The 15188-nt window shown below is 40.0% G+C and overlaps 1 protein-coding gene across 1 annotated transcript in view; it reads right to left on the bottom strand.

Annotated features, from left to right (window-relative positions):
* Nucleotides 1-4798: 4798 nt before the first annotated feature.
* Nucleotides 4799-15188, bottom strand: part of LOC129701149 (sterol O-acyltransferase 1-like) — a 39167-nt gene continuing 28777 nt past the window's right edge. Inside the window, 8 exon segments of the mRNA XM_055642190.1 lie at nt 4799-6641; nt 6951-7096; nt 8674-8809; nt 11076-11144; nt 11146-11175; nt 12582-12679; nt 13534-13663; nt 14678-14723. Of these exon segments, the coding sequence (XP_055498165.1) occupies nt 6585-6641; nt 6951-7096; nt 8674-8809; nt 11076-11144; nt 11146-11175; nt 12582-12679; nt 13534-13663; nt 14678-14723 (712 nt within the window). The 3' untranslated portion in view covers nt 4799-6584.

Here is a 15188-nt window from a genome sequence, read left to right as displayed (position 1 = left end):
CGCCAGCCAATATTTATTTTGCAAACAATATTAAATACGGATACCAAATCATACATCTCATTTTTCTTCAGTTTGACCTCGCTGTGCACAAATTGGTTGCTATTTCCTTGCATTATAGATTGATTACAGTGCAACAGTACTTAATCGGTCATAAAACATCTGGGTTGTTGAAAGGGACTCCACAAATGTATCCTGACAACAATTTAATCTATTACAAAATATCAATAGGCATTCAAGGTGTTATTAGTCATAGATACAGCACAATTCCAAGGGGCCATCAACCATGCATTTACACTGAACAGTGTTCAAATCTCAATTTAAAAAATATCAACGATGCACTGTCACTGCAATGCCAGAAATATCTGCAAAACAGTAAAGACGGCATTTAAAAAATACTTTGTATTCGCAATGTTAAGAGTCATACAGCGCAGAAAAAGGCCTTTACTCAAGGTCCCGTCTAAGCTAGGCCCATTTGAAATCTTTCCTATCCATTTACCTGTCCATGTTATGTTTAAGTGTTGTTATTGTTCCTGCCCCAACTACATCTGACAGCTCATTCCATATAGCCACCACCTTCCAAGTCCAAAAGCTACCTCTCAGGTTCTTATTAAATCTTTCCCTTCTCATTAAACCCATGCCCCTTAATGTTTGATTCACCTACCCTGGGTAAGAAACTATGCATTTACCCGATCTATTCCCCTCATGGATTTTATACACCTCTATGACGATCATCTCTTAGCATCCTATGCTCCAAGGAATAGCATGCCTAATCCCTCAAGCCCTGGCCACATCCTTGAAAATCATTTCTGCAATCTTTCCAGGTTAATGTGCAAGTGAAATGAATTTGCCAGCAGCAGTACAATGAAAAGAAACACACAAAAACGCAACAAAAACATTTAACACAAACATCCACCACAGCATTCATCACTGTGGTGGAAGGCACATTTGGCCAGTCCTCCTAGATCCCTCTACTCTACAACACTCCCCAGGGCCCTGGCATACACTGTGGAGATCCTGCCTTAGATTAACTTCCCAAATGCAATACCTCCCACTTATCTACACTAAACTCCATTAGCCATTCTTCAGCCTACTAGTTCAGCTCATCAATTAATTTTTGATAACTATGATAAAATGACTTAATCAGCACTTACTAACCATGTCATGCATATTCTCATCCAAATCATTGATATAAACCACAAACAGCAATGGGCTGAGACAAACCAATCCCTGAGGCACACCACTAGTCAAAGGCCCCATATCCAAAAAACAACCTTCTACCACCATTCCCAGCTTCCTTCTATGAAGCCAATTCTGTATGCAGGCAGCTAGCTAGCTCTCCTTGGATCCCATGCAATCTAACTTTCCTGAGCAACCTACCATGTGGAACCTTATCAAGGCCTTGCTGAAGTCCAAAGGGAAGACTATAACCTTGTTCTCATCAACAACCTTGGTACTTATCAAAAAGTTAATCAAATTCATGAGCCACTATCTCCCACATACAAAACCACATTGACAACCCTTAGAATCCTCTCCAGTAACTTACCTACCACAGATATTAGGCTCACTGGTCTATAGTTCCAAGACTGTTCCTTGCATCTCTAAACACTTCTCAAACGGAGGCAAAATATTAGCCACCCTCCAGCACCTCACTTGTGTTTAAAGATGATTCATATATTTCAGTCAGGTAATCTGCAATTCCTTCTTTAACTTCCCACAGCAACCTTGTTTTATGCTCTAGTTGTAAATAGCTATTCATCATAGTAGAGGCTGTATAGAAAACAACAGCACAGAAAACTGTATGCACAAAGTTCGGCAAGTCCATGGATTCTAATCTAGACCGGTCCGTCCCATAAAAATTCACTTGGAATCCATTCCCGAGAAGTATTTGTAATCAGAACAATTAGTGAGTCAGAAATGCAGCTACCCCGCAATACATTTAATTAAAAACATGCCAATCAAGGACAATCTGTGGTTAAGGCAGGGCTTTCAAATCATCTCTCTGCAAGATGCAATATTACTACAAACCGAGTCCCCACATTGAAGAAGATGATTCCAGTCCTGCAACAGTCAGTAAATTCATGCCACCCATCTTGCTCTTCGTTATGGGCTTCACATGATTCAGGTGTTTGGTACCTGGAGAGCACGTGTACTGAACTTCAACTGCAAATTGGGTGGGAAGCTCAACCCGTTCAACTTTCACGCTTACTGCATTTCATTTTGGCATCAGGCTAGATCAAGAATCATGCTGCATTTGCAATAAAAGCAGAATTTTTAGAACTGTTTGGAGAAACTCAGCAGGTTAGGTAGAACTTGGAGAGAAATGGACAGTTGACATTTCGGATCAAGATCCTTTGTCGGAGTTAACCTTTCCGAGTTCATCCAGTTTATTTTAGCTGCAGCATGTTCATCTCTTGTCTCCGCAAAATTCAAAGTGGGAACTACTTCACAATGACACCAAATAGAAGTGTACAATTATTTCACATATTAGTCATTATTTGATGAAAATAAGCATTGTAAAATAACAAAACACACTTCTAAAGCCACCTGCTTATTATACATTTCTGTGAGCCAATGTCAACTTTTAAAAAGGTATGAAGGTAAATAAAAGCCTCAGGAATAGACCTTGAACATTGTTTTAAACCATGAGCATCAAAATATTGGATGTGTAATATAGTTTTAGAAATTTAGGTATCTTATACAAGTTGCAACTGTCAAACGAGGGGGAGGGGGCACGGAATCCACCCCCACTGTGAGAAGAGTTCCAATGACAAACCAAATTAAAGATTTGAACTAGAGCATTGGTGTTAATAGCTACCTCATAAAATATACAAAGACACACAATAAACATCAAAATGTCAGTACTGATCCAAAGCAGTTTGTAGCAATTGTACAATTGTGGCATTGCAAATAATGCATGTTTATTTTACTGTATAAAACCATATTTGAAATAATTTGTTAGATTTAGTAGGCAGCATTGAGTTCAAATTGTTGACAAAATTCCATTCAATCAAGGTGATATTTTGCACCTGTTCAAGCACCAAGACAATGTATTTTGATTCATAGGTACACAAAAAAGCTGGAGAAACTCAGCGGGTGCAGCAGCATTAATGGAGCGAAGGAAATAGGTGACGTTCCGGGCCAAAACCCTTCTTCAGACTGATGGGGTGTGGGGGGGCGAAGAGAAGAAAGGAAAAAGGAGCCCGCAGGCTTGGGGATGGGAGGAGACAGCAGGAGGGCTGAGGAAGGGGAGGAGACAGCAAGGACTAACAAAATTGGGGGAATTCAATATTCATGCCCCCAGGATGCAGACTCCCCAAGCAGAATGCGAGGTGCTGTTCCTCAAATTTCCGGTGTTGCTCACTCTGGCCATGGAGGAGACCCAGGACAGAGGTCGAATACGGAGTGGAAGGGGGAGTTGAAGTGCTGAGCCACCGGGAGGTCAGGTTGGTTATTGCGGACCGAGCGAAAATGTTCGGCGAAACGATCGCCCAGCCTCCGCTTGGCCTCACCGATATAGATCTGCTGACATCTAGAGCAGCGGATGCAATAGATGAGGTAGGAGATGCAGGTAAACCTCTGTCGCACCTGGACGACTGCTTGGGTCCTTGAATGGAGTAGAGGAGGGAGGTAAAGGGACAAGTGTTGCATCTCTTGCGGTTGCAAGGGAAAGTGCCCGGGGAGGGGGTGGTGCGGGAGGGAAGGGAAAAATTGACAAGGGAGTTACGGAAGGAGCGGTCTTTGCGGAAGGCAGACATGGGGGGAGATGGGAAGATGTGGCGAGTGGTGGGGTCACGTTGAAAAATTAAGTATTTTGATTCATGTCTATTACTCATATTTTTAATCAAAAATGTCATAGTGCCTTTCTCAAGCATTGCATCTCATTTAATAGATAACCAAAATAAGACATGCGCCCATTTTAAATACATCTTTAGATAAACACAACTGTGAAAGCATGCAATATTCATTTAATCTGTGCTTCGCCATTGAATACTGTCCCCACCTAGATAACTGTACTTCAAACTAGTCTTTTCACAAGATGCACAATGGCATATGAATAGCAAGGGGTTTTGAAGCACCGCCAAAATTCTGTGGGATGGAATTGGACCCGGGATTACAAATAATGGACGAATATCAATTTGGAAAATGTTACCAGCTGCAATGTCCAAATTAGTTTTGTTACAAATAGCTTCCTTGACAAAAAAAAATCAAAATAATATGTTCCAATATGCAACCTGATATCCAATTATGGTTATAAGCAACTTCTCCACCCTGGAATGACTTCAATCTGAAGCATTCTACACAGTGATAACAAATCCACGGACAAAAAGAATGTTTCACTTTTCCGTTCAATTCAGGGAACCAGCCACAAATCCATTCATCACCAAGTTACAATTAAAAATCTAAGCACTCCAAAGAGAAAATTAAAGTTTGGGAGGTCTAAGTAGAGTTCAGCTGAGTTAGGGGCAGGATGTAGTACAAATCTGCAAAACCATTTATTAAGAATTTACTAGTAAAGTTCAAGATCCACTCAGATACACAAAGAAAAACATTTTGGCACAGGATTTTTCATTGCAGAATTGTAGCGAAATACATGGCTAAAGAATATTTTGGTATTGAAATTACCATTAAGCAACAGCACATATACTTTAACCTATTGTACAAGATCTATTCACTGCATAACCAGCAGGAAGGACAGAAAGGTTAGGTGGAACTTTGTCAATTTAACATTACATACAAGAGATTAATTAAATAATTGTTTGTTTTTTTTTTCGTAGAAATGATTTCTTGGATAGGCATCTTTCATCATTAGGATTTTAATCAAGGCTTTTTCAACAATACGCCAGGGACTACTTGGACTAACAAACAACAAACCTGTTTGGCCAAGATGCGGCATCTAGAAACACAAACAAGACATTTTATAAAGGCAGCAGAGGCTCTAGTGTTCAAGTTTTTGTCTGCTTTGGGGAACACTAGGGAACTGCATTACCAATACTGAGGTAAGTTAAAACAAAATGTTAAGAGGAAAGACCTCAAAATTGAAATCAATTTTCTGGGCTAAATACTGTGTGGTGCTTTGTAAACTTTTATTTCTAAACAGTGATCTTGGTTAGTGAAACATCTCTTTATAGAGAAGAGTGAAAATATAAGGGTGTTGGTGTTCCAGTTTATTATGTATTTCAATTTATAAGCTGACAATCTAAGAAATCAATTAACAGAACAAAGTACAGAAAAATACAATAAAATGCATATAAATGTTAGTTATAATAAACAGCCACCATTGTTTCTGAGTCCACAGCTCAATTTAAGGAATTTCTTGACATGATTTACAGGATTATCAGTCTGGATTTGTAATCAAAACCCACTGTACAATGCACAATCAGTTAATCACTTTATTGAACAGTGATGTCAAAACGTATTACATTAGATTCAGGGTGGTATACTCTTGTTTCTAATTGGTTAGTCACAAAAACAGGCAGAGGATTTTGAAATTCTGAAGACAACTTTAATATGGAATCCATTTTTGCTGAAATTATTTTGTTGATAAGCATTGTCAATTAACAATTTCAACAATTACTTCTTGTGTGCCAAGGTGAATAATCTAATGAGAATCCACCAGTGCAAAATCAGATAATATACTGAATGCTGCAAGAACCATTACAGGCAGAATACTCGTTTCTTCTCAATCTGATGCTCAAGCCAATAATTTACATTCTTGATAGTGAAGTTATTAACCAACACCAAAAGTAAATACCATTTCCCATCCATTTTTTTGAAATATATCGAACTAAACCCAGCTTAAAAGTAAACGACTTATAGAGAAGGTCCCCCTTTCATTCCCAGTGTCCTGATTGGAATGTCATTTTAATTGGCCCCAATAGCCAGGCTTGAGAGGAAAAACATTTGTTCAGGGGGTCTGACCAGCATTGTGAAAAGAAATAAACATTTCTGGAAAAGCTCAGCATCACCTGTTTTATGGTTATTGGCCTGAAACGGTAACAGTTTCCTCTCTCCACAAGTCCTGACTGACCAAGTGAAGGAACCTATCAAGAGGAATGCTAACTGCAAATCTGGCAATCATTCTTTGTGGCACAAAATGCATTACAGCATGAAATCAGGAAGTTATTCCTGCTTTAACTTTGCATTGCGGTATCGAATTATAAAATTATACATATCCGTAAACATGTTTGTGCATATATATTTGCTAGTCACATGTAAACAGTCAAGTTTAACATTTTCATCACTTTCTGTATGGTTGTTGGGAGAAGATGTCAGGGAGAGAAAAAAAAATGTATTTAAAAGATGTGGAGGTCCCTCTTCTCCAGTCAATATTTTGTTTCTGGCATTCCTCCCATCTCTAAACAGAGGATGAATACTTACAGTATGTGTAGCACTAAATTGACACTTGTCCTGTGATTAATGTTTCAGAAAAATATCCAGCTTTATGACCAAAACCCACAACAGAACAAGAAGCAGGCACTATTCGGTGAAAGAGAAACATTCATTTGGTTTACGAAATGTGCTGCCACAATCCGGTGGAACAGTTCCCAGTTTTCCGTAGACATGGGAACATAAGCTTTTATCCATTACGAGTGTAAGCGGCAGGTCCAAGAACGAGGCTTCAACAATTCCAAAAAGGACGGCTGCAAAGAAGAAATATTTCAATTGTCAGACGACTACATGACATTGACCAAACTATCTGAACAACATGAGACAGTCATCAGATTTGAAGGGACATCAAGATTGTGACTAGATTTCTAAATTTAATGAGCAAACTTGATTGTCGCCAATTGTTTTAAAAGGTTGCAAGATTGGCGTTTTAACTTTGTCCCCAGACAAAAATCCAATCAAATGAAAGGTAGCTTATTGGAATCCACCCCTTTAATCAAAATCATACATCTGTCTAATTTTCAGAGTAAATCTTTCACGTTCATTTTCACATGTGGACTTACATTAGTCAGGGGACAGTGCTGGTGGGCATACCACTCCTGCGAGTATAGACATACTATCATTCCCTGGCCCAGAAACAGCGACGTCCACATCAATACGTTCCACACAGGCCCTTTCCGACGGTCGTGCAGAACAAAATTGAAAGCCACTGCAAAACAATTTTATCAAAAAAGTTTACTTTAACAATAAACCAATGACTGATTGTTTAAAACAATTAGGTACCGGGATTGCAAACTACATTGAACAAAATGCTGAAGTAACACAGCAGCCTGACCTCTAGTACTTTGCCTTTTTTTGTAAAACGGCATTTGCAGTTTTTTTTGTGTCTACATTGAGTGTCTACCAGATTCCTTTCTGGACAGGAAAACAAACATTTAAAAAGGCAGCAAAATGTGTATTTAAGCACAATGGCACAGCCTAATAGAGCTGCAATCCCACAATGCCAGAGGCCCGGGTACAATCCTGACCTCAGATGCTGTCAGTGTGGACTTTGCACGTTCTCCGTGCATCCATGGGAGTTTCTTCCGAGTGCTTCGGTTTTCTCCCACATCCTAAAGACATGCTGGTTTGTAGGTTAATTGGCCTCTGTAGATTATCCCTAGTGGGTGGGGCATGGTTGATGAAGTGGATAACATAGAACTAGTGTGAATGGGCGATCAATTGTCAGTGTGGACTCAGTGGGCCGAACAACCTGTGTCCATGCTCCATCTCTAAACTAAAAATGTGAATGCTAGCCAAATCATGCATTTTCACATCTTATTGGAAGACTGAAGAGCACACTGCAAGAAAATAAATGGCAAGTGTTTTATTTTTTAAATGGAGGGGAAATTGCATTGGGAATGTCAAAGACCAGAGGGCACAGTTTTAAGGTGAGAAGAGCAAATTGAAAAAGGTGATTTTCGGGGTAGGTCTTTTAAAAAAAAGTGTGGGTGTCTGCCAGGCTGGAATGGTAGCAGAGGAAGATACAATAGTTGCATTTAGTTGTTTTTTGATGTGGACTTGGGTATGCAGGCACATGGATATGCAGGGAAAGGAGGAATATGGGTCATATGCAGGCAGGTGTGATTAGTTTATCTTGGCATCATGTTTGGCACAGACATTGTGGGCCCAAGGGCCTGTACTGTTCTTTGTTTTATGACAGGTTCAAATATCATTCAATATCACAATACAACAATATCATAAACAATATGAAATAATCATCATACTTTAAATGTCTCTTCAAAACAGTGATGATCCTCCAACTACTGTGAAGCTAATAGTAATAGATAAATTCAGAAACCAAGTGAACAAATTTTAGTTGAATTCAAAGGTTAGTGGCTCAAAATCTTAGTGGACTCCTTTGCTGGAAATTTCTATGTTCCTAGGAATTAAGAAAGCATCAAAATGTATTTTAATAGCCTTGTGAATTAATGAAGTTGATGCACCTTCCAGTATGGAACTATGCCATTTTGACTCAGTCATTTGATTTGAAATATCGTATCTCAAAGCAGCACTGGTAGTGGTGCAATAACTGGCATCTGGGCAAACAAACAGATTCTTCCCCACCCCACTCTTTTAAAAAAAAAGTTATTTTGATGACAAGTCCAAATATTTGAATGTTAGCCATGATGGGGAGAAAAAGAAAACAATTCCTCAGAGTAATGTGCTTGAACAATCATATATTGACAACGGTTGGTACTTGCTATGAATGAAGAGAAAACTTGGAAAAATCAAAATAGTACTCACTTCCAAAACACATGAACAGGCAGAAGAGCACCGGGTAGAAGAAACCAAAGCAAACAGCCAGCACATACTCGTGAACCACAGCAGACACCGTGAAGACTGACAACATCGCCGCAGCCCTAAACCGGTGGGTGAACAACTGTAATAGATGGAGGATGAACTGGGTTAAATCGGGTATTAAAGAAAAAAAGGTCAAGTGTCAGTAATGATAACCTTAGGGCAGAAGATCATGAATAAAACCAGCGTTAAATCCTTCATGCCCTGTAGAAGGCTACTGCCCAGAGCTCTTGGTTCTTGGTCCTCCAAAATATTCCGAATGGAATTTAAACTGGAGCTGACATATGGTTATTGATCTAATAATGATTGCTGTTTTGTACTATTTCGAGCCAGTGCTCAGATCAAGTGAAGGATGCCATTATGATAATTCATACCAAGAACTATCCAGGATGTTTCTGGAAATAAATGTTACTCTGAGACTTGTCGAGAGCTATGGTGTAGCATGGTTAGCCAAGATGAATTCCAATGATGAAGCTTTTGATCTGCATCAGTTGGGTCCAACAGTCAAAATGATCACAGTTAGTAACTTAAATCAATATAATTATTCAAAAAAATCATAGAACAAATACATAAATGGTGAAATGACATTGTATTGCAAGCAACAGTGTTGAGGAAAAACATTCATACTGCTATCATACATTAATTTACAAGTTGATAATATCTGTCAATGTACCTTACACCTGCGTCAGCACGAGTAACCTCAATTGGTCCCTTGATCGCGCTGACACAGGAGTAAGCTCCACCGCCCGCTGTCCTGTTATCCATCGCCCGCTGACCCGCGCCATGATCTTTGCTCTTGAACTGGTCACCTCACTGTCTAGTCTACATTGAAAGACGCAGACTGAACAGCGATTGCCAAGCAGTGTCACCCAGCGCAGCAAGTAAGGCCATGTTCAGCTCCCTGTGGCAGTCGGAATTTAAGGAATGTCGGCCGCTCGCAGCCACCTGAGCTATTTCCCTCCCCGGCCACAATGCGGTGGTGCGGTGCCTGGAGCGCCGTGGTGAGTGAGTTGCTGGCATGATTTCCCCCCCCCCCCCCCCCCCCCCTTCTCAACGCTCCTGCCCGTGCTAACCCGGGCCAGACTCCCCACACACTGTGAAAGGAACTCTTCCCCCCCCTAATTGGTCCCTTGAACTAGTATTGTCATTCCAATAAGATCCCAACTGATTCAACTTGTGCTCCCATTTTTCCCCACCATCTCTCCACCTGCTGTCACCTACCACGCCCCACCCATTCAGAATGGAGATCTGGAAGCCTTGGGCAAATTGAATTGTTACTTTCTTTATTTTTATTTTTTTATTTTTTAGAGCGTGAGAAATTCTATGTCCAGCCAGACTTTTTTCAAAATTTAGCAACTCCAAATGGGGGTGCCTCTTCATTGCCAGGAAATACGGTAGCTTAAAGGAATTTACTTACCACATTTGTACACAAACTCCATTCTTCTCTCTTTGTTTCTCAAGATACTCTTAAGATAATGACAATCCATGTTTGAAAAACCCGCCAAGAAACTTGTACTGCGGATGAAAGGCACGGGGGAATTATGCCTACGTAAGAGATTGATCTCTTAGGTAGGCATAATTCTCCCATGCCTTTACTATTTATATATAATAATTACCATTTTATAATTGCAGTCAGGGTAGGCGCTGCCCTCCTTGCCTACCCTGACGGCACGTGCCTGGAAGAAGGATCCCGACATCACCTATCCACATTTTCCAGTGATGCTGCCTGACCAGCTGAGTTACTCCAGCACTTTGTGTCCTTTTGTGTATTAACCATCATCTGCAGTTCTTGCTTCAACTACATACAATAGTACTTTACCCAGTTGTTATGGACAATTATTACTAACAAACACCATTTCCACCCCCACAGTCCATTATGACAAGAGTTTACTGTACTCAAAACCTATCTCATCATAAACAGGATTAGGCAAAGAAACTTGGAACTGCAGATGCTAGTTTAAATCAAACAAACTGGAGTAACTCAGCAGGACAGGCAGCATCTCTGGAGAGAAGGAGTGGGTGACGTTTCAGGTCGAGACCCATCTGCAGACCCAAAACATCACCCATTCCTTCTCTAGCAGTTCGTGTCTACTTTAGACTAAGAAATGTTAGTGTATATTACTTGGCATTGTAAATGCTTTGCAAATGATCATTGCCTGTCCATCGGGCTCTCTCCATTCATTGAATGGTATCACAAAAGTATATTCACGAGATCTGGCCCCTTTTCCAAGAATTCATCAAGGTGCACCAATTACAGTGCACCAAAAAAGGTCTTTCAGAGCATATCAAGCGAGTCAGATTCTCCCTGGTTCCTCAAATAAATCCAGCAGACCAAAGCAGTTTCTTACCCACAGAAAGTCTTTGTAAGCGTAATAATACAGCCAGTCATGGACCACTACATTCCAAGTCCTGTAATAAGTTTGCAAATGACGTGGAATTCCACCAATCCTGAATTGAAATGAACAAGACAAGAAAAATCAATCCAAAACATTACATTGGCTTTTGATGTAGAATTTCAAAGGAAAACCCTTCCATGTTTTGCAATGCAACCAAGTGCTATATAATATAGAATTCTATTAGATAAAATAGGATTAACAATTAGAAGATAATTTCAATAAAATAATTTAATCAGCTTCAGTTCAAAATAGTACTTCACAAGTAAAAGTCCTTCCTTATTCCACTGATGAATAATGCCAGCTATTACTTTGCTCCCCACAAAGTAAGCGAGATCCAGTCATTTAAGAGCATAGAGGTGCAAAAACCAGAAGCCACCACCCTACTTCATTATAAATGACGTAGAACACTTTTTTCCCCCCATTTGAACCTATTTGCAGGAGTTCAACAGCTAAGTTAGCATATTTGAGCCAGCATTTGGTTTTCCATACTAGATCATCGATGTGTCCCCCCCCCTCCCATTCATAACAAGGACAGCATCCCCTTGTCCTCACCTTCCACCCCATCAGCCATCGCATACAGCATATAATCCTCCAACACTTTCGGCACCTCCAACGGGACCCCACTACTGGCCACATCTTCCCATCCCCACCCCTTTCTGCTTTCCGCAGAGAAAGTTCCCTCTGCAACTCATCCCTTCCCACCCAAACCACCCCCTCCCCAGGTACATTTCCCTGCAACCGAAGGAGATGCAACACCAGTCCTTTTACATCCCCCCCCCCCTTGACCCCATCCAAGGACCCCAACAGTCTTTCCAAGTGAGGCAGAGGTTCACTTGCAAATCCTCCAACCATCTACTGTATCCGCTGCTCCAGGTGTCAACTTCTGTACATCGGTGAGACCAGGAGTAGTCTCGACGATCATCTCACTGAACACCTCCGTTCAGTCCGCCTTAACCTACCTGATCTCCCGGTTGCACAGCACTTTAACTGCCCCTCCCATTCCCAATCTGACCTTTCTGTCCTGGGCCTCCTCCATTGTCAGAATGAGGCCCAGCGCAAATTGGACGAACAGTACCTCATATTTCACTTGGGTAGCTTATACCCCAGCGTTACGAATATTGATTTCTCTAACTTCAAATAGCCCTTGCTTTCCCTTTCCATCCCGTCCCCCTTCCCAGTTCTCCCACCAGTCTTACTGTCTCCGACTACATTCTATTTCTGTCCCGCCGACTCCCCTGACATCAGTCTGAAGAAAGGTCTCGACCCCAAAACGTCACTCATTCCTTCTCTCCAGAGATACTGCCTTTCCCGCTAAGTTACTCCAACATTTTGTGTCTACCTTCGGTTCATGACACCTCCATTTTTTTAATTCTTTGCTAATACTTAACTTTTTAGGAACAGTCTAATGAAAACCACAATACCAAACGACACTTCCCGGAATTTAACAAATTAAGTCACCTTATAGAACATCCTGTCAGCAAACCGCAGCATTTCAGCAAAGGCATTGAGCCAGCAATGCAGGAATGCAAAGAAAGCCAGGAATAGGACAAGTACACCTGAAAAATAAAACCAGGACAAAACTTGTGATATTTTCCAGAACTGGCAGTCACAAGTACATTTGCAAAGTTCATATTTTGACCCGTAAACCACCATTCCTGCAATGACAAGAGGAAGTTGAAGAATCTCAAATCTCATTGTCCAAAAATCTGTACCAAATACACTGATGGGGTGGAATCGAGTTGAAGCCTCTGCTTGGATGCACCCTTGACTAAAAGACTGAAAATAATTCAATGCGATAGCCATGCAAAACACTACTAACTCCGTCATCCAAACGTTCTCTGCCCTTGGCCTACCAAGTCCTATTCATTCATTAGATCCAAGCTCATCCCCATATGGATTCCCAATTAACATGGCAATTTCAAAATTAATCTTTTCAAATCACCCCATGACCTTGATTTGCCCCTTTTGTACCACCCTCGAGAAATATTTGTTCATTTTTATCTTTACTTATCAAACGACTGATAATGCTACTGTAAAGCACAGCAAGTTTGCTATGATGAAGATATTTCCCAAGTACATTTGTTAATACATAAGTTGATGTGCCATTGTTCAACATTGCAGGGTATAATTTAAATAGTCTAATCCAGATACTAGTTGCACCTGTATCAGACCTGTGATTCATGTGTAACTGTTGATTGAACCCATCAGACAAGAGGTCATTTCTAGCTTTCAATGAAGGTCAACAGCACATTTGTGAGCAGACAACCTTTAGTGTGGACCAAATATACCAATGCTTCAGTCGCTTTGTTTTGGATGAAGAATCATAAATACAGCATTGTTGACAATAAGCACGCTGCAGCCGACATGTCCACTTTTAGTGTGTGTGTATGTGTGCAGGGATGATCTCTACCTGGTAAAATGGAGTTGAAGATGCAAAGAACCAGGACTTTCAAGCTGAATGGCTCGCGGCTGATGTTTCGGAACAATGGGATACAAAGTCGCATAAAAATATAGTAAGCATAAAATAGACAGCCCAGAACCTGAAAAAAAAAAAATCACAAAAATAAAAATCAGCTGAAAATTGTTAATTGAAGATCCGGCCTTCATATTTTTACACGATATTACAGCATTGTCACCTGCAAAGCATAAATGGTGATATTTACTTAAGCCAGATGAATAAAAGGAAATAATGTTGTGTCAAAGGCAGGAATGACACTTGTAAATGGGATGGGCAATAAATATATTACTTCTAGTCAAAGCATTAATGAGTGAACTGCCATTCACATAATTTAATGATTCAGTTATACTATGTTAAATCACAATCTCAGCATTGTTTAAGAAATATAAGGCAGCTGATGGCAGTAGAAACACCACTTGTGACAACCCAACTTCCTATGCAGATCTTTGCTGGAATTTGGCTTAGTGCAAAAGATTTGCTCTGAGCCTCACGACAACAAAACTGCTTAAATAGACCAAGTACCAAAATAATTCAATTTAGTTAGCAAGCTGTTTTTATTCGCCCGTGTCAAAAAAGTTAAATAAGCAAAACAGATCTATTTTCTATACGGGTACCTTAGCTAGCACCTAGGATGCCTTCTGGGAAACAATGCTAATTGGATTACCTCTAAAATAGTTTTTTAAGACTTTAAAATATGGAGATACATTACCAAATGCATTATTTTTTTCTATGTACATACAATAAGGACAAGGATAAACTGTATTACAGTAAAGTGAAAATACAAATAAAGTAACAAAACACCATGTACACTGACATTGAACACACAAATATAGAGCAGCAGGAATTTAGATGACTTTATTCTTTGTTTTTAGTGCTTAAATTTAGAAATATGTACCAATACCCAGAAATCAAATTATATTTACTTGTGTGTAAAGCATTTTTGTGCCCTTTGAGCTGATGCAAGTAAGAATTTAATTGTTTGGTGCCTTTGGCAATTAAACACCCGACAATTACGTTAAATACTATGGTCATTTAGAGATGCAATGTGCGAGGCAAACGGAGTTTCAGAAATATCTACATGCACATAAAGCTTTACCTGAGCAAATTTTGTAGCAACATAGCTCCATCTAATTGTAGGATTCCTGTATCAAAAGAAAATAGACTTTAATCAGAGATAGTAGTAAGTTTAAGATTTACACTGTTCCTTTATGTGACATTTCTATTCAATTCGAAGAGTGCGCATAGGTGTTAAGAAATAAATTCACCACATTATAAAATCCAGAATCTGTCATGGATGCAAATATCAATATCAGTCCCAGTTTCCTGCAAGCTAAGCATATGCTGGAAACAACTGAACCTTTATACCATGGAGTATTGTAGCGAACATCAGATGTTACAATTGGTTTTGAGGATCACAAGGACAGTACTGAGCAAAACACAATAATAATGGGCAGCTTTGCATTAAAATATCTAGTATCTAGCACAAGAGTTCCTAAGGTACACAAAAATGCTGGAGAAACTCAGCGGGCGCAGCAGCATCTATGGAGCAAATGAAATGGACAACGTTTCGGGCCGAAACCCTTCTTCAGGCCCGAAACGTTGCCTAT

The sequence above is a fragment of the Leucoraja erinacea genome, chromosome 10 (genome assembly GCF_028641065.1).
Source record: "Leucoraja erinacea ecotype New England chromosome 10, Leri_hhj_1, whole genome shotgun sequence".
Taxonomy (NCBI): domain Eukaryota; kingdom Metazoa; phylum Chordata; class Chondrichthyes; order Rajiformes; family Rajidae; genus Leucoraja; species Leucoraja erinaceus.
This window is presented reverse-complemented; position numbering and strand designations above follow the sequence as displayed.